Here is a 23,170-nt window from a genome sequence, read left to right as displayed (position 1 = left end):
GGGTGGGAGCACAAGTGGTGTTTGCTTCCATACCTTCTGGGGCGGTGAAGGACACAGAGTGGGCTAGGAAAACACAGGTGATGAATAATTGGCTGAGAGGTTGGTGTAGAGACAGACACTTCGGGTTTTTTGACCATGGGGCAGTTTACTCGTCTCCTGGCCTGTTATCTGTTGATGGAATGCACCTGTCTCAAAGGAGGAAATGAATCCTAGCACAGGAGCTAGCTGGACTCATTGTGAGAGCTTTAAACTAGCTGTGACGGGGGAAGGGGATAAAACAACTCCCACAACTGGAGTACAGGGATTGATGGCTACAAGCTCTTCAGAAGGGATAGACAGGGAAGAAAGGGTGGTGGCATAGCTCTCTATATCAAAGTGTGTTTTGATGTTGAAGAGCTTGAGGTTGGAAATGATAGAGTGTCTATGGATAAGGATCAGGGGGATGGTCTGTAGGGTTGACATCGTGGTGGGGGTCTGTTATAGACCACCTAGTCAGGATGAAGAGATAGATGAGGTGTTCTACAAGCAACTAGTAGATGTTGCACGATGGCCAGCACTTGTTCTCATGGGGGACTTCAACTTCCCTGATATATGCTGGAAATATAATACTGCGCAGAGGAAGAAGTCAATGAGATTTCTAGAGTGTGTGGAAGATTGCTTCCTGACACAGATGGTGCAAGAATCTACCAGGGGAGATGCCTTGCTAGAGCTGCTCTTCACTAACAGAGAAGGACTAGTAGGAGATGTGAAGGTTGGGGATTTTGCTATTCTTGGTGATGTCAAGAGAGTGACTAGCAAAACTGCTACCTTGGACTTCCGGAGGGCAGACTTTGACCTGTTCAGGTCACTTGTTGCAAGGGTCCCTTGGGACTCACTCCTGAGGGGTAAAGGGGTCCAGGAAGCTTGGATGCTCCTCAAGATGGAAATCTTAAAGGCAGAGGAGCAGGCTGTCCCTGAGTCCTGTAAGTCAAGCCAGAGGGGAAAAAGACCAGTGTGGATGAACCGGGAACTTTTGTTGAGACCCCGAGAGAAAAGGAGAGTCTATGTCCTCTGGAAGATGGGACAGGCTACTTGGGGAGACTACAGAGAACTGGCCAAGATTTGCAGGCAGAAAGTTAGAAATGCATAAGCCCAGCTCGAACATAGACTGGCTACTGCAGTAAAGGAGAACAGAAAATACTTTTACAAGTATATTAACAGTAAGAGAAGAACTAAGGAGAATTTCTCTCCTTTACTTGATGTGGCAGGGAATGTAACCACGGAGGATAAGGAAAAGGCTGAGGTTCTCAATGCCTTCTTCACATCTGTCTTTAATAGACAGAGCAGTTGTCCACAGGGTACTTGCCCTGACCTGGAAGTCTGGGACGGGGCGCATAATACACCCCCTGTGATCCAAGCAGAGACAGTCAGAGACCTGTTCCTCCATCTGAACTGCCACAAGTCCATGGGACCAGATGGGATCCACCCAAGGGTGCTGAGGGAGCTAGCAGAGGTGATTGCCAAGCCACTTTCTACCATCTGTCAGCATTCCTGGTTATCTGGAAAGGTCCCACAAGATTGGAGGCTTGCCGATGTGACTCCCATCTACAAGAAAGGCCGTAAGGAAGACCTGGGGAACTACAGGCCTGTCAGCCTGACCTCAGTATCAGGGAAAGTTATGGAGCAGATGATCTTGAGGGAGATCACACGGCACGTGCATGGCAACCAGGGAATCAGACCCAGCCAGCACGAGTTCACAAAAGGCAGATCGTGCTTGTCCAACCTCATCTCCTATGACTGGGTGACCAGACTGGTAGATGAGGGAAAGGCTGTTGATGTAGTCTACCTGGACTTCAGCAAGGCCTTTGACACGGTCTCCCACAGTTTTCTCCTGAGGAAACTGGCAGCCCGTGGTGTGGACAGGTTCACTCTTCTCTGGGTGGAGAACTGGCTGGAGGGCCGTGCCCAGAGGGTAGTGGTTAATGGAGTTAAGTCCAGCTGGCATCCCATTACAAGTGGTGTCCCCCAAGGGTCGGTATTGGGGCCCATCTTGTTTAATATCTTTATTGATGACCTAGATGAGGGGATTGAGTGTAAGTTTGCAGATGACACCAAGTTGGGAGGATGTGTCAAACTGCCTGAGGGTAGGGTGGCCCTTCAGAGGGATCTGGACAGGCTGAACAGCTGGGCTGAGCTCAATGGGATGAGGTTCAATAAGGCTGAGTGCCGGGTCCTGCACTTTGGCCACAATAACCCCATGCAATGCTATAGGCTTGGGGCAGAATGGCTTGAAGAATGTAGAGAGGAAAAGGACCTGGGGGTGTTGGTTGATGCTCGGCTTAACATGAGCCAGTAGTGTGCCCAACAAGGCCAACAGCATCCTGTATTAGAAATAGTGTAGCCAGCAGGAGCAGGGAGGTGATCATCCCCCTGTACTCAGCTCTGGTACGGCCACACCTCGAGTACTGTGTTCAGTTTTGGGCCTCTCACTACAAGAAGGACATTGAGACCCTGGAGCGTGTTCAGAGAAGGGCAACAAAACTGGTGAGGGGTCTGGAGCACAAGTCTTATGAGGAGCGGCTGAGGGAGCTGGGATTGTTTAGTCTGGAGAAGAGGAGGCTCAGAGGAGACCTTATTGCACTCTACCACTTCCTGAAGGGGGGTTGTGGTGAGGAGGGGGTGGGCCTCTTCTCCCTGATAAATAATGACAGAACGAGAGGGAATGGCCACAAGTTGCACCGGGGAAGATTTAGATGAGATTTGAGGAAAAAAATTTTCTCTGAAAGAGTGGTCAGGCACTGGAATGGCCTGCCTAGGGAGGTGTTTGAGGCACCATCCCTAGCTCTGTTCAAGAAGCATTTAGATGAGGTGCTAAGGGATTTGATTTAGTAGTTCAGTGGGTAAGGATGGTGATAGGAGGATGGTTGGACTAGATGATCTTGTAGGTCCTTTCCAACCTAATGTATCTATGAATCTATGAATCTACTTCTTGTGGATAACTTGAGAATAGTTTCAAGAAAGCCCACTCCTGATGACAGAATTCATGTTCCAGCCTGTACTTGTCATTAACCTGTGTTCTTGTAGAGTTCCCTGCTAAACTGATGCTTCCAACCTTGTGCTGAATTAAGCAAGGTCTTATTCAGTGCACTGTGGTATCCAAATATTTACGTAGGTGCACGTAAAGGAAAACTTTTAGAGTGCAATCAACTACTCCATTTATCTTTCCAAACTCCACTAAGCCTCTGCTTGGTCTGTGTTGACATGCTGTTGCTGTACATGGAAACTTTATTTATTTGATAAGACTCCTTATCAAAGTTCTTTTCATAGGAATAGAAAATCACTGATATTCTTAGCTCAAGGCTATAATGCACCATAGATCCTTAAGAATATGAATATGGTGCAAAAATAGTATCTTTTTCAAAAGCATGCTACTGATCTAGGAAAAATATATTTTTTACTCAAGTTAATTAAGAACACATAAAAAGGCATTCTGCATTAAAATGGCTTATTTTTTATTATTGTTGAAATAAAGAATTGTGTTGACAAAAACAGATTTTGGGAGGGAAATCTCAAATTAAAAAACAAAAAAAAACATTTATTTCAAGCATTTCATTTTATCAAAAATGTGTGATTTTGCTCAGGGCAAATTTTATGTTGCAGGGCAAGGTTTGTTTACTGACTTCAGTAAATGTAAGAAAGGAATAGTGGCAACTCATATTTGAAAAACCTAGTATACTGCAGAACATGAATATCAGACTTTCCAGTATCCACATAATACCTCATGGACCAGCTTCAAAAAGAAAGAACCTCACCTTGAAACAAAGCATTGTTAAAAGCATTGAGAGAAAATGCTCAGATGCCCTCAAGATTTCTTCTAGCTCCAGAGCTGCAATCAGGGCTTCATCCATTTCGCTGCCTGTATGTGTCTAAAGAAAGTTCAGATAGTTTGAAGATGTAGAAGAAAATCAGAACTTAGTAGTAGTTTGCATAAGTGCCATTTGGAAGAACAATATTAAAAAAACAGCTGTCCTTAGCTACAACACTATGGAGATGCAACAGTAAAAGGGGAAAACCAAAAGTGAGAAAGAAATAAGGACATTCATTCTCTTCAAACCTCTTGTTGTATTTCTCTCACAAAATTATTAAAATGATTATTTTATGAAATAATTCATGCAACTTCTGTTTGCATGAGTTAAATCATACATCACTAACCATATAAGAGTTAATACTTATTTATCAAAGTAAAAAACAAAAAAGCATTTTTAATACGGAAAATAGAGGTTTGGAAGAGGTTTCATCGTGTATTTCTATGCTAGTTTCATGATTGAACAAGAAACTGAACAAGAATGTGAAACTGAACTATGAGTAGTACAGTACATACTCTCATAACTAGCTCATGATTCATTGGATTTGAACTTTTGCATTATTTCCATTACAGTTCTGTATATGTTGTGTACAATATGCAAAGAGTATGGTTCAACTTGTTTTTGTTTATCTCGCAGATAGGTATCTAGGCACAGATTCACCTTTTCTAGTTTTAGCCACACAAAAGATACGTACCCTAGTTGAATCTGACAGTTTATAGAATTGTAGAGCAGTTTGGGTTAGAAAGGACCTTTACAAGTCATCTAGTCATACCCAAATTCAGATTAGATGGTATCCTTCCAGTTGATAATCTGCAAAGGACAATTCCTCTTACATTATCTCCTGACAGGATCAGTCCTTTTCTCCTGATGGATTTCATAGGACTATGAAAAATTGGAATACTGAGCAATAATAAAACTGTCAGGTACCAGACCTATCATGGTGTCTGTGATGTGAGTTTGTGAGGAGCTACAGTGGGCTCACTATATTTCTGCTTCTGCCTTTGCTTCCCTTGATTCCATCTCTCAGATCCATTGACAGTGCTGGGAAGTGGTCTTCCTGCTCCAGCAGAAGTGATGGGAAGTGCCGGCTGTGAGCCTCACTCTATGTTCACTGCACAGAGGAACTTGTTTCTTTTGACACCTGAGAGTGTGCCTGGCTCTTTCACACTGGCTGACTGGTTTTTATACTTTTAAATTTTGGACAGCTATTTCCCACACGGAGAGTGCACAATAAGTACAGCAGTTACACAAAAAAGCCCCACAGTACTGAGGAGATGAAGCTGTAAAACCTAGAGCTGTTGACTTCCCATGTGACCAGGTACATTAATGTGAGAACAGACTTGGGATCCATTTTCCATTCCCTTTGCATTGCTTCTGTGATGAAAGGGAGCCAGGGTAAGAGGAGCCAGGGATTTCTGAATTGCAGGAGGAATCCCTAGCCAGCTTCATGTAGGTAATGTGCTATTTGTAGGCTCTTTCAGTGCACTTTTTGTAAACCAACATACATACTTATGATACTGTTTATACTTGATAAACAATAACCTTTCCAGCTTTCATAAGCATAGATTAAGTAAATACCCAGGCAACTGTGTGACATTTATCATTCTTTTGTAGCAAAATATGTCAAAGTCTTTTGAATCTTGCACTGAAATAAACCAATGTAGAAATGACAGGTTAGAAAATAAATTATTGTTCTTCTTTAGGTGTACCAGAAGCAAATGAATATTCAAGACTGTCGGCCAGCACTACAGCAGGTTCATCAATTCAAAGACACAGGGAGAGCCACACTACTCAGGTAAAAATGTCACTAATAGTCTGATGGAAAAAGAGTAAAAAGAAGTGAAGAATAAGAAAGTAAAAATTAATTGTACCTGCATGTTAAAAGCTTTCTTGATTCAAATCTGTTTATTGGATATTGAAAAATGCTCATCTGAAGGGTTTGTATTGAGTTAAGGACATTAACTAATTTTTTATTCTTTTTTTTTCACTGTGAAAATAACCATCCTTCGTGATTAAAATCAAAATATCACCATCAATTAAATTAATCTGCAATATTTAAATGCTTTATATTAGAAGAAAGTTTTAACCATGTGCAAACTTCTATATTTGATACTTCCAATGCTACTGCCAAAGGCTGAATACAATTTCAGTTCAGTACTTTGAAATGTCACTTTTCAGTAAATAGATAGTTGGCAAAGAGTCTCACAAATCTTTAAAACATATTCTATGCCATGTACTCAGAATTACATGCAGGGACAATCCCTAAATGTAATCTTAATAAGAACTGTGACAAGTTTTGAGAAGGAAGAATGCAGCTCAGTGATTTTTGATGCAACTGCCATAATGAATAAACATCTTCCAAAATGGTATTGCAAAAAGGAAAAAAAAAACATCTTCCACCCACAAAAAGAAAAAAAAAAACCAAAACAGATTATGAACCATTTTTAAAACGTCCATGGTCACAGGGTTTAAAATTATTACTGTAAAAAGCATTCCTCATCATTTTGAAAGCCTGCAATATATCTGCAAATGATTGGTTTTAATTACGGTTGACATTTCTTAGCATACCATTGGTGACTCTTAACAGTATACAGCCCTATTGTAAAACTCTTCGCCAGACTTCAGTGCAGTAACCTTATCACTTCAAAATAATTCTTGTACAGATATATGAAATAGGACAGATTGTTTCACAGATCTTTAAAAGCACTGATTGACTAATTGCTTTAGAGAGAGAAGCATAAACTCATCCTCGGGTTTCTTGGCTGACACTGTCATTTCAGCTAAAGGAAACAGGTTTGTTAGACTTCAGGGACTTCTAATATTTATGTATTTTTTTAATATCTCTCTACTCATTCTTTACTGAAGTGACAGGAGTTAATTTCATTTTTGTCACAGGATCTCAAGTGTCAAAGACATGCAGTGTAAGTCTAGGTACTGTGGCTTACAGTACCATCATGTTGTCACATCAGGTGATAATTTCCTGTGTCACTGCTTGAAACTTTCTGCAGAATGCAAACCTGCAAAACTACACACTTTAGAGAACAAGATCTTCAGCTTAGCATCTACTGACATTCATCGTAAGAATCAATCTTAAACATTTTGGAAGCTATTACCTGTATAGAATATTAAGCAGACATAAACTCAACAGCTTAATTGATCATCTCTAAAATAGAATCTGCTGGAAAAAAGCAAGTTCAGTATTGTCCACAAATGCTACTTTTTTAGAACCATTATTACTTAAAGGTCAGTTTTTATCAGGTTATAAGAAAGACAAAAATGGATGTAAGATTTTTAAATATTAACAAAATATTTCTCATTTTAAAGTTACACAATAAAATCCCACTTTCTTCTACTAGAAAAAAAGGGAAGAGAATTAAAACTAAACATTGATGTTTGTCTGATCAGAAATGAAAGAAGAAATGAAGGGCTTCAGATGTTACAAGAAAGCAAAGTATGATTTTTTAACTAATAATTTTTCCTTCATACTGTACTGTGGTTGCACAGTTGTAGATTTCCAAGTGATAGCAGATTGCAAGTAAAACCAGATAAAACATAAAGAACTTAATTTCATTTGTATCATTGAAACTCAAACTTTGAAAATTGAACCTTGTTACATGTATTTTATTTTGTTTGGATAAAAGGTCCTTAAGAAACTCTTTGTTAGCAAATAAATACCTCTATTCTTTCAACAAGCCAGGATCCCAGGTTCCATGTATTTATGTTTTCATTGTAAAACAAAATTTTTAAAACACAGACTAGAAATCTACAGCAAAACAATATTGCAAGAAACAATACCCAAATCTGCCCTTACAGAAATGCCTACTTTGCTCTTAGTATATAAACCTAAATACATTTGCTGCAAGCATACTCAGCTTCTGCAGAAAACCTTTTGGTAGTTCTGCTGCTCCTCTTGCTCTCTGAACAGCAGAGAGCTAGGAAAATGTTTCATCCAAACTTTTTTTTTAAATTACTAATAAAATTACTGAAATGCCAATTCTTGAAAATTTCTTAAGTGATTTGTTTAAAGAATTTGGCATTTTCAAATATGCCTGGACCTCTACCCTTGAATTCTTCTCCATCGTTATCTTCCAGATTCAAAGAAACCATCAAAGTGGAAGGTATGCTTCTTCCGATCATTTGTACCAAAATCATGATAGAATCAGAGAATCATTTGAGCTGGAAGGGGCCCTTCAAGGCCATCTAGTCTAACTCTTCTGCAATGATCAGGGACACCTATGGTTTAATCAGGTTGCCTGCGGCCCCATCCAGTTTGACCTTGAGTGCGCCAGTGCCTCACCACTCTTATTGAAAAAAACTCTTATATCCAGTTTAAACCTCCCCTCTTTAAGTTTTAAACCATTTCTCCTTATCCTGTCACAATACACCCTTCTAAAGTGTCTGTCTCCTTCCTTATTATAGCCCCCCTGTAGGTACTGAAAGGCCGCTCTCAGGTCTCCCCAGAGCCCTCTTTTCCCAAGGGTGAACAGCCCCAGCTCTCTCAGTGTGTCCTTGTAGGAGAGGTGTTCCGTTTCATGGATCATTTTTTGTGGCCTTCTTCTGGATGCTTACCAACACATCCATGTCTCTCCTGTACTGAGAACTCCACATCTGGACACAGTACTTCAGGTCAGGTCTCATGAGCACAGAGTAGAGGTACAGGATCACCTCCCTTGCCCTGCTAGCCACGCTTCTTTTGATGCAGTCCAAGATATGGTTGGCTTTCTGGGAAACAAGGGCACATTGCTGATTCTGTCCAACTTGCCATCCACCAGTGCCCCAGTGTTCTTTTTGGCAGGGCTGTGCTCAATCCTTACATCCTCCAGCTTGCATTAATGGAGGAGGGGAGCCACAACCCAGGTGGAAGACTTTGCATGATCATGCCTAAGCAGAAGATTTTGTTATGACTAAGAGTCATTTCTATTTAGTCAGGCTCCAGGAAGTGATCCAAAGCATACTGGAGACTTTTTTTGGATTTGAAATCATTTAGCAAGATAAAACTAAAAGTTCACCTAAAAAGCTTTATAAAATATCTCTTCAATGCTCTGTTTATTTTACATTAATAATTTCCCAATTCCTTAGCTAGTCCAATGGACTCTCTTCTCTGGATAATGTTTATTGCTTCTTCTCATCAGAACTCCTATGAACTATACTTTAAAGATCTAAGCATAAATGCTGTTGAAATATATAAGTTCTTTGGCATGTTAGGAACAGCAGCAAGACAAACTAGAGACAGCAAAGGCAAGACTTTATCTTTGTCCCCTTGCACAAAAGCAAAGCAGCCCTGTCTTCTTTTTCAGAGGTTCAGAACTGTATTTTTTTTTTGTTGTTTTTGATAAAAATATTTTAAAGTTGTTATTAGCATTCACTATGAGGTGGGATGTGGTGTGAGAAAGACACAGTGAAATGAAGAAAAGCAGGCCAGCTAAAAGACTCCTTCTTTCTTATGTGGGCAGCAAGAAACAACATGGACTGTCTGCAAAGGGATAAAATGGACAACGTGGAGATAAAGAACAGATGGGAATGAGGTGCAGATTAAAGACTGGAGTGATAATAAGCATGTGTGTGGGGAGGGAGTGGGGAGAAAAGCAGGCAGCAGATAAGAGATGATTCAGAGAAGGAAGATTGGAGGAAGTATAAAATGAGAATAATAAGTAGTGTTATGGAACAGGGGATTTAGAAAGAGGAAAGAAGGAAGAGTCAGAGATAAGAAAAAAGAACTAGAAGGAAGGTAAGGAAAGAAGTGAGAAAGAAACAGGTACACAGTGCAGGTTAGTGGGAGGAAAAGAGAGAGGTGCTAATGCATTAAAAAAGTAGAAAGTCATATTTGATGTTCCAGATGTGACATTTGTCTTCGTACACATATCAATGTGATATTCATGTTCCTTGACATAAAAAGTAATTGTAAGTTAGTTCACAGCCATACTGTCTTAAAGATCCAAATAACAGAGGGAAAAGATAGAATTTTTTTTATGAATAAATGTTAAGTCTCTTTATGCAGCTTAGTTTTCTCATGATGGAAAGTTGACTTATTTAAAATCAGGTGTCACATGCATTCAAGCACCCTATGAAGGTACTCTCAGCACAAGATATAAATAAGCAAGCAGCTGCCATTCTAGTGGTTATCCCCTTTTGAAACATGTTTTATCTGTCACATACTCAAAAGGTAGGAGGTAGGATAAAAAATGATGATTTTTTTCACTTACTGTTATATTAAAAAATCTGCAGTCTTATCTCTTCTATTTTGTTTAAACCCCATAGCACTGGTTGGCAGATTGCAGTAATATAAGAGCCAACACCTGACAATGAAAAATTGGAAATATCTTTTCATATTCATGAAGAATGTATTTATTGTTTCATTACAGCTTAAGCCATAGCTCTTATTTCATGAAATCTCATTGCTTTCAGCACTCTCTTCCCTCAGAAAGAGCTGCATATTCATTATAGTTTCAAGGGCTGCCTTTGTTCCTATTTGATTTAATATTTGTTGCCAATCACTTCTTTTGTTGACTGTTCAAAAGTTGAAAAAAATGAATACACAAGAATGTGATGCGTTGCTACCCCCAGCCTATTGTTACACTTCTTTCTAAACACTGGGCTCTTGCATTCGTTATTAATATCTATTGGATTTGACTATTAGCTGTAACTAATCTTTGATCATCTTTCAAGAAAAATGTCACAATCAACCAAGTCTAGTGTAATAACAAAATCACCAACGCCTTTGTAAACACATAACATCCAAGAGAGGACACAGAATGTTTCATATTTATCATCAATCTGGATCAGTGTAAGTCTGTAAATTGTGTTTTGTTTCATTTGTTTTGACAGCAGTACCAAAGAATTCTCTTTGTAATGTCAAATCCAGACAAAAGTTGAGATTTATAATATAGCACAGCTTTATTTTTAGAAGCCAAAAATATGTACATTATATATTAAATAGTATGAGGTGATACATGCTATAAATTCATTGGTAGGTACACGTATTGCTGAGTTAATGGTGTTTGGAGGGCAGACACTCCCCTGCTCTGCAAGGATGTCCTAGTTTTGACTGCTGGGACCGCCAAAAAGGAAAGTGTAGGTTATTTTTTCCCTTGCTGGAAGGCTGTGACTCTTGAGGAGAAGGGAACATCCTCCTAAACATCCCCATCCCCTCCTTGCGCTCTGGGGTTTGGCCAAGGTTATGTAGTGATTCTGCTTGAGCTTCCACATTGGCCAGTGGGTCATTGTAAGAAGCTGGTTCAATTATGAACCCCTGCCCCATGGCCAGTACCTGTGGGTTCACAGTTGTAAGTGCCTGGTATGAGGGAGAACAAGTTGATCCCTGTGTCCCTCATTCTCTTTTTTCACACACTATGCATATAGGTCAGGTGGGATTTGCCACAGCCTGTAAATCAAGTGATGTTTGCTTCTAACGTTATTTGACCATACATGGAGCCTTTTTTACAAGAAAGGGTGATACACAACTTCAGGAAATAAGGCTTAATGATGGTTTGTTTGTTTGTTTTTTGTAATTGCTTCAAAAACATAGTAACATCGTTTCTAACAATCTGAAGATTTTTGAGGATTACACAAAGTGATATAAGATTGTTGTTGGGTCAGCTGTTCTGAAGGCATTTGCAATAGGTGATTTGTTTTCAGAACTCATATTCAGAAAGGCACAGTTGCTATCCAGAGCATAATCATTTTTTCTGAAGCATCATAGTTGAATTATGAAGATGCTCTTGAAATCTTTAAAGAGCAGTTTATAGTCAGTCTGTCTGGAGAAAGAAATATTGCTTTAGAGAAAAAAAACAATATATTTATGTATTGTTGAAATTTCAGTCTAGGAAGGTGTCATTTTGTAACTGATAACAGAAATCTAGTGTAGAGATAAACTCAGCCAAACCAAATAATAATAAATAAATAATAAAAGCCCACAAGATCCAAATAAATAAGTAAAATTCACCCGTTTTGAACACGTCCCACTGTATTCCCAGCTCAAGTAATCAGACAGCCTGGAATGTGTGCCATCATATATTATTGAACATTCCCTACCTTTCAATGTTTTTGTTTTGTGTTTTTTTTTTTTTTACCAGATTATGCTACAGCTCTACTCAGGATTTGTATACTAACTTTATTTTGCAAAGATATAATGTCAGTGATTGCTGAATGACCTCCAAGCTTTATGAAAGATGATTAGGCTAATTGATCTAAAATGTTGTGGTTCCAGGCATGTTACTACTTCACTGAGGGAAAAGGTACAAAGCTGAGTTGAAAATCAACCCTTGCTTTTGCAACTAAAATGGGTTCCTGGGGAAAAATAATAATAAATAGAAAGAAACACAGCAAGAAGAACTAAAGGAAAAACCCAGGAGCATCCAAGAGCATGAGAGAAAATGAGACAATTTGTACCAGCAATAGAATCGTGATCAGATTAAGAATATGAAACCTGAGTAACTCCAAAGGTGCATGTAGCACAGGATTATCCTCCTGACCAAAACTCCCTATTCCTAGGAAAAGGGGTTCAGGGTGTCTGTGAGAGAGGTTCAGGGACCTCTATAATCCTGGTTTACAGCAGTCTGTGAGGAAAAGCCTCCTGGAGGCAGTTAGAGTAATTACCAATGGACTTCTATGAACTTTTGAGGAAAATCCTCACAGAAAGACAAGCTAAGGCAGACAATGGATTTTTTTCTTTAATTTTTTCTTTTTTTTCTTTTTTTCTTCTTCTTCTTATTATTTTTTTATTTTACAAACTTGATAATTTTCCAAATGCCTTGTGATTGCAGAGGGCTGGAATCATAGATGTCTATGCCCAAGCGATCTGCAACCTCAGGATATCCTCCTTGAAGCATTGCTTGGAAGAAAATTACATGTCTCACCAAAAAACAGGATTACTGGAAAGTGCTTGTCAGGAGGGAAAACATTATTTCTCACTTCTGTGGTGATCCACTGTATCTTAAATACAATGTCTTTTAAGATTATCTGCAATTTTTAAGTATCAACAAAGTTCTAACTTCTTTTGGTATGTTATTTATATATCACCTGATCTAAAGTCACTTTTTTTTCTTTGGTGTAATAAGAAACTTTAACTCAGACATTTTCTTGTAACAAAGAGATACCAATGATTAACTCTATCGAAGCTGGCATTGCTTCTCTAGACCAAATCCAAATTAGTACCAAACAGTTCTGGTGTGCTTTGCCATTTTTGTCTTTCCAGTAAATCCACTTGCCATCCATTTGGAGAATTTTATTTTTGGAGATAGTAATGTAGTTCCAACACTAAGGAAAATTATCAGCAGTTTAAGAGAAAGATTAACTAAAATCACTTTACCTTCACATAACATATATCAAGTTATTAGGTCCCAGGGGTCGCATTTACAAAAACAAACAAATGAACGAACAAAAAAAACAAAAGAAAGTGTGTCCCAGCATCCCCAATTGGATGAATCTGCTTGGATCCCAGTGGTACATTAGCATTTGGGGATTTTTAATTGGAATTTAGAGGCATGTAAACTCATTAATCATAGCTGCTCTCTAATCCCTGCTGGGGTCTTACATGGTAAATGCAGGATTTCCAATCAAACACAAATTTGCATATTGATTTGATTTATGTTGAATGCTTGCCTGTTTTTTTTAATGCGCCCTTATTTGTCTGTGTGCTTACCCCTTGTATCTTCAAATGAAGAAGTTTTATTGTTAAGTAATAGCTAGAGTGACAGATGTTTTTTTCTTGATTCAAGAATTGGTGGAGAAGAAATCCTGATCTACGAATTTTTTTTTTTTTTGTAATTTAGAAATAAAAACAAAACATGTCTGATTTGGTACCTAAAAGGTTAGACATTTGAGAGGCTGTAGTGTTTGTCCTGTAGTTAGGATAAATATGTTACCTGCATATTTGGCAGAAGTCAGTGTAGGGGCTTATCAGATGCAAAAGGAAAGCAGAGAAAATTGGAAGCATTAAAATGAGTTAGAAACACCATATGAAAGAGATGCATGCCTTTCACATGTTGAATCAAAATGTGCTGCCCTCACTAATAGTTGCATACAGCAATAATTCTTTCTAGAATTGCTGAATGAAATTGTGTCTTTAATTGTGAAATTAAGGGTGAGAGCATCCTTATCGCTTCAGTCTTTAAAACTGATGATCCACAGAAGACTCACTGGGATTTGTGAACTACCTCTAATGGCTTGGATAAACTGATTCAGCAATTGGTAGCAGACTGGAATTTGTTCTGCTTACATTTTTAGGCAGGCTGCAAACTGGAAAAGATTGAAAATGTGGTATTTTTTGAAGATAGTTCAATTTCAAAGACATATGTAGATCCTGAATAAATCTGTGAAAGGTATAGTCATTGTCCATACAGACTAATCCTTGTGGATTCCATGATGGGACTTAACTTTGCTAACAGTGTAAAACACTAATGGAAGAGAAGCAAAAAGTAATTACTTGTGAGAATCTATTGACAGTTACTATGAAGCACAAGCATTGAAAAATCTATTAGTAACATAATTAGCAATATTTCTCTGAAGGGAAAATACAGGCAGTGACCTCCTGGAAATGTCTCAGGGAGCCCTAAAACCACGTGGCAACTAGAAATATGTTTTCTGTTGTATTTCTCTGTCTATGTTCAGGTATGTTGCTAAAATATAGAGAAGCAACAAAAAACGAAACTAAAATAGAACATATAGAGTTATGCTTTGTGCAAAGAAAATTACTGATGTGTTTTAGCATCAAAGAATGTAATTAAATACTTCTTTGCATTATCTGGTGAATCTCTGGTAGAATAATGGCTGTAATTGCAAATAACAAACAAACAAAAAAAACCTCATTAGACTACATGCATACAATTCAATACATGAAATAGTAAAGCCTATATTTGGTTAAAAAAGAGCTAAATGAGGTAAAATATTATTTTGTAAATAGAAGAACGTACTGGTGCAAATTAATAAATGTTAGGCACTATGAGACCTTTTGCACTAGCTTGATGAGTAAGTTGGTATTGCATCTGACACAAAAGTGGAGAATATAAGCTCTTTGTTACATCTCACTCCTGCAAAATATCCTCTGTAAAGTTGTAGCATTTAATCTTTTAACACAGAATGAATTTCTTGAGATTCTATGGCCAAATCTGTAAATAACTCCGAAATTAAGATTAAATGGGCCTGTTAATCTTTTTGTCTGGTGTACCTTTTTGTCACAAATGATTTAAAAATGTGAAACTTTGAACTTTCCTTAATTAAAATGTTCTGTATTTTTTAACCAGCTTACGAACTAAAGCTATAATTAAAATAATTTATGGATTTATAGCTTCTCATCATGATTCTGAGACAAAGTTGAACTACTGCTTTAATTCCTTATAGAGGAACTTTCGGCAGAATTTATAAGCCTGCGTCCAAGAAGGAAATTCAGGAACTCATTTTCCAGTGACTGGGTAAAACTTAAGTGTTTATAACTTGGTAGGCACAATCGTGCTCTAAATGGTTGCATGCCCACAATGCAATTTGTGTTGAAGTTCTTAACTCTTGTGCACTAAATCCGCAAGGGATTCACTCTGTAGGATTTACTGTAGCAAAGTTATTATTCATGGATCTCATGCTGTTGCACAAAGTATGAGAACCAGAGTTCCTTTTTCTTGCATCCAGAATCTTCCTGTTGTAGTTGCAGTATCCTGAGCTCACATGCAGAATGCAGAAACACAATCCTTAACCTGATACATCATGTCTTCTGATTTATGCCTGTGCTGTAATCACTAGTTAGTGGTGGAAAGTGCTTTCATGTTTGTCCTGTTGGAACTGAGTCATTGGTGTGAATGAAAATCCATAGTGCAAGGAAAAGAGCACTTTATTCTGCAGTGCAGGGTTGGGCTTTGAGGTGGAAGGAATGCTTCTTGGATCCTCTTCCCTGAGATGCTCACTGACACTGGTTTTGTTCATCTTGCTATATTCACAGTGGAGAGTATGAATATTGCTGAGTCACTGAGTAGCTCTGGCAACACTGAGTACTCTTGTTTGTCACTATCTTTGACATTTTTGCATTTTTGATTTGCTTAGTATGGATTCTGCCTACCAAACAAAGGGTAGGTGTTTCCTCTAGATTATAGGGCTATTAAATACTAAGTATCCTATTTTTGTGGATCTAGTACACATGTTATGTTGCCCATATCTCTTTGACCATTGATTTTGAGCAGGAAAATATTGGTCTACAGTTGGTGCTGTCTCTGGCCCTTAATAGTTGAAATTGTTCAGTGTACATTGAAAAGATTAGCACTCTCAAATTACTGACTTCCTACAAACTTCATTCACCCTTCAAAAATTACCTGTTTAGGATATAGAGTAATAATGAAGAAATAGTGCTTGCTGTTTTACATTGTACTTTATGTAAAATAATTTAGCAAATATCTTCTAAAATGATGTGTGTAGAAATTCTGTAGCTTATCACAGTTCTAGTCATGAATGGAAAAAGAGAAAAAATACCATCTTGTTCAGCAGATGTAGTTAAACTAATTGATAGATTTGGCCCTACAGGCTGCCCAGACAGGAAGACTGAGTGGATGAGACCCTCTATAAACAGGTAGGCTTTCACAAAACATGGTCCTCACGGGGGACTTCAGCCACTGTGATATCTTTTGGAAGAACAACACAGCAGGGCACCAGCAATTAAAGAGGTTCCTGGAGCATGTTGATGACAACTTCGTCTTCCAAGTGGTACAGGAACCCACAAGGAACGGTTCTATGCTGAACCTTGTCCTCACCAATGAGGAGGGGCTGGTGACTAACATGAAGCTCACAGACAGCCTTGGCTGTAGTGACCACAAAATGGTGGAGTTCAAGATCCTTAGGGCATCAAAGAGAGTGCACAGCAAGCTGGCTGCTCTGGACTTATGAGCAGACTTCAGCCTCTTCAGGGAACTGCTTCGCAGAGTGACATGGGATAAAGCTCTGGAAGGAAGAGGAGCCCAATAAAGCAAGTCAGTATTCAAGCACCCTCTCCTCCAAGACCAGAAGCAGTGCATCCTGAGAAAGAGGAAGGCAGGCAAGTATGTCAGGAAGCCTCTGTGGATCATCAAGGAGCTCCTGGACTTAATTTGGTGCAAAAAGAAAGTCTATAGGGAGCGGAAGCAGGAATGGGTTACCTGGAAGGTGTACAAAGAAATTGTCTGAACAGACAAGGATCAGGTTAGGAAAGCTAAAACTCTGAATTAAATCTAGCCAGAGACATAAAGGAGAACGAAAAGAAATTCTGTAAGTATATCAATGATAAAAGGAAGGCTAGGGAAGATGTAAACCTTCCCATTAAGGAAGCTGGAGACCCAATCACGAAGGACATGGAGAAGGCTGAAGTGCTCAATGACTTCTCTGCCTCAGTTTTCACCAACAAGGGCTCAAGCTTCACTGCTCAAGTTGCAGAAAAAAAAAAAAGGTAAGAACTGGTAAAAGGAAGATCTGCCCACTGTAAATGAAGATGAGATTCAAGACCATCTTGAGAACGTGAAGGTGCACAAATCTATGGGACTCGTTTAGATCCATCCAGAGGTTCTGAGGAAACTGGCAGATGAAGTTGTCAAGCCACTATCCATCATATTAGAAAGGTCATGGCAGTCTGGTGAAGTTTTCACTGATTGAAAAAGGAGAAACATAACTCCCATTTTCAAGAAGAGATAAAAGATCCAGAGGACCAAAGACCAGTCAGTCTCATCTTTGTGCCTAGCAAGATCATGATGCAGATCCTCCTGAATGCTCAACTAAGGCACATGGAAAATAAAGATGAGGTGATTGGTGCTAACCAATGTGGCTTCACCAAGGCCAAATTGTGCCTGACAAACATAGTGGCCTTTTATGATAGAGTTATAGTGTCACTGGATAAAGGAAGAGCAGCAGACGTCATCTACCTGGTCTTGTGCAAAGCATATGACACTGTTCCACACAACATCCTGGTCACCAAATTGGAGAAAAATGGATTTGATGGATGGACCACTTGTTGGATAAGAAACTGGATGGATGGTTACACTCAGCTGTGGTCAGTGGCTCAGTGTCCAAGTGGAGGATGATGACGAGTGGTGTTCCTCAGGGATCAGTGATGGGACTGGTGCTATTTAGTGTCTTTGTAGGAGACAAGGAGTGGGATTGAGTGCACCCTCAGCAAGTTTGCAGATGATACCAAAATGAGTGTTGTAACTGACATGCTAGAGGGAAGGGATTCTATCCATAAGGACCTAAACAGTCCTGACAGGTTGGCCCTTGCCAACCTCATGAAAAGGTCAAGTGCAGGATCCTGCAGCTGGATCAAGGGAATCCCAAGCACAAAAACAGGTTGGGCAGAGAATGGCTTGAGAGCAGCTCTGAGAAGGATTATGGGATGTTGGTTGATGAAAGACTCAACATGAGCCAGCAGTGTGCACTTGCAACACATAAGGCCAACCATATCCTGGGTTGCATCCAGACAAGTGTGACCAGCAGGTGGAGGGACGTGATTCTGCCCCTTTTCTCTGCTCTCTTGAGACCCCACCTGGAGTACTGTGTCCGGTTCTAGGACTGCCAGGAGAAGAAGGGCATCAAACAGTTGGAGTCGGTCCAGAGGAGGGACACAAAGATGATCAGAGGGCTGAAACACCTCCCCTGCAGTGACAGGCTGAGAGAGCTGGGGCTCTTCGACATAGAGAAGAGAAGGCTCTGGGAGGGGACCTTATAGTGGCCTTCTAGTATCTGAAAGGGTCCTACAGGAGAGCTAGGGAGGGATTTTTAATAAGGGCATGTAATGACAGGATGAGGGGAAATGGCTTTAAACTGGAAGAGGGTAGATTTAGAGTAGATACTAGGAAATTCTTTACTGTGAGGGTGGTGAGATACTGGAACAGGTTGCCCGGAGGAGGTTCTGAATGCTCCCTTCATGGAAGCATTTAAGGCCAGGCTGGATGAGTCTTTGAGCAACCTGGTGTAGTGGGAGTTGTCCCTGCCTAGATCAGGAGTGTTGGATCTAGGTGATCTTAAAGGTCCCTTCCAGCCCAAACCGTTCTGTGATTTCATTACCACTACGTATCCATTGCATACCCTTCATCCACACTGAAATATCAACTTTTTCCAGAATATTTACCAGATCAATGTCATAACGAATTAAGATGTGAGATACTTTTCCATCCTCATTTGAAAAATACAATGAAAGATGGACAGTTATTCGTGGACTGGACTGAGAATTTGTCCACTATATACTATAAAATGACCTATATAAGTGAAACTGCTGACAAAGCATTAATTTATAGCTTGCATAAGGAGGGTCAGGAAAGTAAAGTGCCTATAAGCTATAAATAGAATGCATTTGTCAGTTGCCTTGCCCAGGCAAATTGTACTCGCTTTTCACTGTGCACCTGTGTACTTTTATGGTTCTTGGAAAAGTGATGGAGCTGACTCTTTTCAAAACTGAGAATTTCTCTTCAGTTTATTAGAGTTGTGCTATCCAACTTTAGTCACCTGAATATAACCAGTAACCCCTACAGAGCGTCAGACTGTCTAAATTCTTACAAGTTTACCTATATAACTGTTTTAGGCACATATTTATCTCTAAAACTCTTTTATATGAGATTCTTGTGACAACAGTCTAACATACACTTCTTATGTTCCATCCTCTGAGAATCATGCTTAATGCAGGCTCATGAAATGCCTAATATTAGATGTAAATTAGGTGTCTAAATTGGTAAAACTGAATTCAGTTATCAACTTGTTTTCTAAACTGGGTTATGCCCATAATCTCAACCCACAAAAATCTATACAAATATCCACAGTGCCTCTCAAACTATATATCTGCTCTATAGGATAAAACTACCGTGCCTCACTTGCTTGATAAATTGTTTCAATTCAAAAAGTTTGGTTTGTCTTCCAGTCTTTCTACTCACACACACTATATATATATTTTTTTTCTTTTTTGTTACACAAGAAGTCTGTGATACCCCTCTAACAATTTCTGTGGCACATTTTGTATACATCTGAGTTGCTAGGATGGAGTGGTACAATTTGTGTTAACATAAAAATAAAAAATTCTTTTGATTCCATAGAGATATGTAGTTGTCTGGGATGACATATATACTTGAATGACATCTATCAAATGCTTTCCCCTTTTCTTCTTAAAAACAGGGAATTTACAGCTGTACTTGAAATTACAGTGTCTTCCATTAATATATGGGTTAATACGTTTCTCTTTTAAGTAACAGCCAGCCAAAAATTAAGCAAGTTCCTAATAGATCCTCAGGCATCTCCATGTAAGGGCTCCTTCTCCAATGGCATGTGTGAAAGGTCTGACTTGCACAGAACACATACGGAGCAGCATTATGAAATCTGTGTAAGCCTCTGAACACCGGGGCTGATGTGAGAATAGCTTCTCCTAGGTGGATTATGAATCTAGTTCAGAACTGTTTGGCTGCTTCAGTATAAGTTTATAAATAGATTCAAGCTGAGTGAAACTGTATTTGAAGTCATAACATATAGTTTGGAGGAGGACAATTGCCCGTCCCCAATTCTAAGGATAATTCATCTCTGTAATAGTAGCTCTGTTAATTTCAAGCAGCGAAATGTTATAGATTCTTGGTTATGGCTACTTGGATACTTAGCAAGTACCATGGGGAGAATCCTTGCTACTCATCCAGCAGCTATTTGCTCTCTGTAAGAAGCTGTCTTCTGAATATAATGGCATTATGTGACAATAGTTTTAAGACTAGGTTGTTAGAAATATGGACACAATCTATTTTGTGTATTTCAAAGGATTGTGTTCATGTAACCTTGGCTGATGCAAGGATGATTTTGCCATTCATTTCATTTTTGGTAGCTCCTTCATACAACTTCACTTCTGTGGCTTTCAGACATGAGACTGAAGGAAGGTAATTCTAGTTCATTCATCTTTATTTTCAGGGTAAATAATGATAACAAGGGGTGGAAGAAGCAAGTTAAGTGCAGCTTTAAACCCTCCTGAAGGAGAGAGAAGATTGCTTCAAATTATTAAGACTGTTGCTTATCTCTTTTCTTTCAGCTGTATTACAAATGATCTTTCTCCCAGCAAGTGTAGTACTTGAGTGCTTACCTGCATGCATCTGTTTATGCATGTAATTTTACATATCTGAATGGGGTCAATCTCCAGCCCTCACAAGGCTAAGCCAGGGCCCACTATGGCAGTCTCAGTATTTCAGTTCATCGTCCATCTAGAGTGTGTGGATAAGCTGCTTCACGGAGTCCTTTGTTGTGGTCTGTAGGCTGGAAGGAGGTTCACACCCAGTGCCAAGAAAATTAACCTTTTTTATTATTGTTCTCACTAACAGGTTATTCATCAGCTTAGACTTTCTGAGAATGAGAGTGTGGCTCTACAGGAGCTTCTAGATTGGAGGAGAAAGCTGTGTGAGGAGAGAGAAGACTGGCAACAAATCTTGCATAACACTGAGCAAAGAATTACAGCTCCTCCTCCACCCCCTTGTAAAAAACCAACGCTGCTGAAGAAGGTGGAAGATGCCTCCTGCAATAGACTGTCTTCAGGCATATGGGACACCACCATGTGATTGAAATGAGTGTGTTTGCAGACAGTTGAGAGTGAAACCATCTCATGCCTTCAGTCTGCACAATATTCAAGTTTCCTTCCCTCCACAGAATGTGCAGGGTTTTTTTTACAAGCAATCCTTCAAGAGCACAGGATAGAGAAGCAATTTAGATGTCATGTGTGCGTGTATGTGTGTGTTTGTCCTTTTCATACATACATACATATATATATATATATACACATATGCATATATCTGTGCATCTATATGTATGTATGTGTGTGTATATATATATATATATGTATATATATATATATAAGGTGACAAACTGCACTATAAAAATTTAAAGGTACAAAAGAGTCACTTAGAGTTCTCCTGTGGACAACAAAGAAGCTATGTCAAGCAAATGATGGCAGGGAGAAGTGACTGACAGGCATTTTAGAGAGATCAGGAAAGTCTGTGTGCACACTGTACAGCTGTTTTATATAGTATAAAATTATGATGTTTCTTGTTCCCTAATGAATGGTTTTATTATATTACATATATGCATATATATATTTCTTTGTAGATGTCTGTGTTCTATTGGAGTTGCAAACCCGAAGTTTATTTACTTGTTTATTACTGGTGTTTTATAACTTTACGCAATTGGTGCTGTTGCTCTTACTTCAAAATACAGGTAATAAATACAACACTCGCATTTTTCTTTCATAGTTTATCTTTAACACCATACCAGCCAGTTTCTGAACTGTGTTATTTGTTCAGAGCCAGCAAAGTCCTTTCTGAAGTCCAGACCTGACATTCTTGAAGAGCTCCTATTCGCACGTGTTGTTTAAAGGTCTTCATGCTAAAGATTTAGAGAGCACGACTTTCTTTCTTTCTGTAGACTTATGGTTCTGAATGGGTGAACTGTGAATTCTATGGTTACATCTCAAATCTTATTTCATTCTGGGTTCTGTAAAATAATGAGACACTCATTTAAATTATAAGTGTGGTTTGAAATTCATACCTGATTTTGCATAAGGTCAGGTGTCAGTGGAAAGATACATAATGGTAATGAGGTATGAAAATAGGGCTGTGATTTACTGTTAAAAGCCAGAAGGCTTCATTGAGATGAGTATATCTAAGGATTTTGCTCTTATAGTGGCACAGTGATGCATTTATACCTTGAATTTTGTATAATGAAATGGTTTCAGAAATTGAAGCACGCTCATTGGAGAACATGAGTTCTGAGCAGGAATGTTAATTTATGAAAAACATGCTGCTGGAAACTTGCTAGCTACTGCTCAGCAGCCTTTGAAATACTGCTTTGCCTCTAAAGGAAGTAATTGATTTGTATATACGGATATTTTGTCAGGGTATTTTAAGTTCTTGAGCATGTGCACCCAGTTTGAAGCACTCCTCTTGGCTGTTTGCCCCAATCCTATCAAGATCCAGGATAAAGTGCTTGTAATTTTGCAAGTGGATGTAAAACTGTTTAAAATGTAAGCAAGGTTTGTAAATGTGAGCTCACCTTGTTTGGAAATTGCTGGGGAGGGAAGACAACCTGCGCAGAGATGCAGTTCTTCTGCTATGTTTGACAGGCACTTCAAGCAGGACGAATGGCAAAAAGCAATCCCATGCTTGTTTGTTTGTTTTTATTTACAGGGGAAGCAGCAGAACTCAAATCGTTCCCAGGAGTATCATCAAGCTGTAGGCAGAATTAAGTGCCTTCTCTTGCTGGAGATTAAAACAGACGTGTTGAGTGGACAAGGAAAGGGAGACAACAGGTTAGCTCTTAAATTAATTATGTGCTGATTGGTTTCTGATACTTAGGGATAAATATCACCAAGCACAGAATTT

The 23,170-nt window shown here is 39.0% G+C and overlaps 1 protein-coding gene across 1 annotated transcript in view; it reads left to right on the top strand.

The window, feature by feature from the left end:
* The window catches only part of MYO16 (myosin XVI), a 257,006-nt gene extending 235,448 nt beyond the window's left edge, over window positions 1-21,558 (top strand). The window contains exons 33-34 of the mRNA XM_065741050.1: window positions 5,549-5,640; window positions 21,122-21,558. Coding sequence (XP_065597122.1) covers window positions 5,549-5,640; window positions 21,122-21,355 — 326 coding nt within the window. The 3' untranslated portion in view covers window positions 21,356-21,558. The remainder of the gene's footprint in view (window positions 1-5,548; window positions 5,641-21,121) is intronic.
* Window positions 21,559-23,170: the final 1,612 nt, after the last annotated feature.

The sequence above is a fragment of the Cyrtonyx montezumae genome, unplaced genomic scaffold, assembly GCF_038088225.1.
Source record: "Cyrtonyx montezumae isolate F1298 unplaced genomic scaffold, pur_monq_1.0 scaffold_3, whole genome shotgun sequence".
NCBI lineage: Eukaryota > Metazoa > Chordata > Aves > Galliformes > Odontophoridae > Cyrtonyx > Cyrtonyx montezumae.
This window is presented reverse-complemented; position numbering and strand designations above follow the sequence as displayed.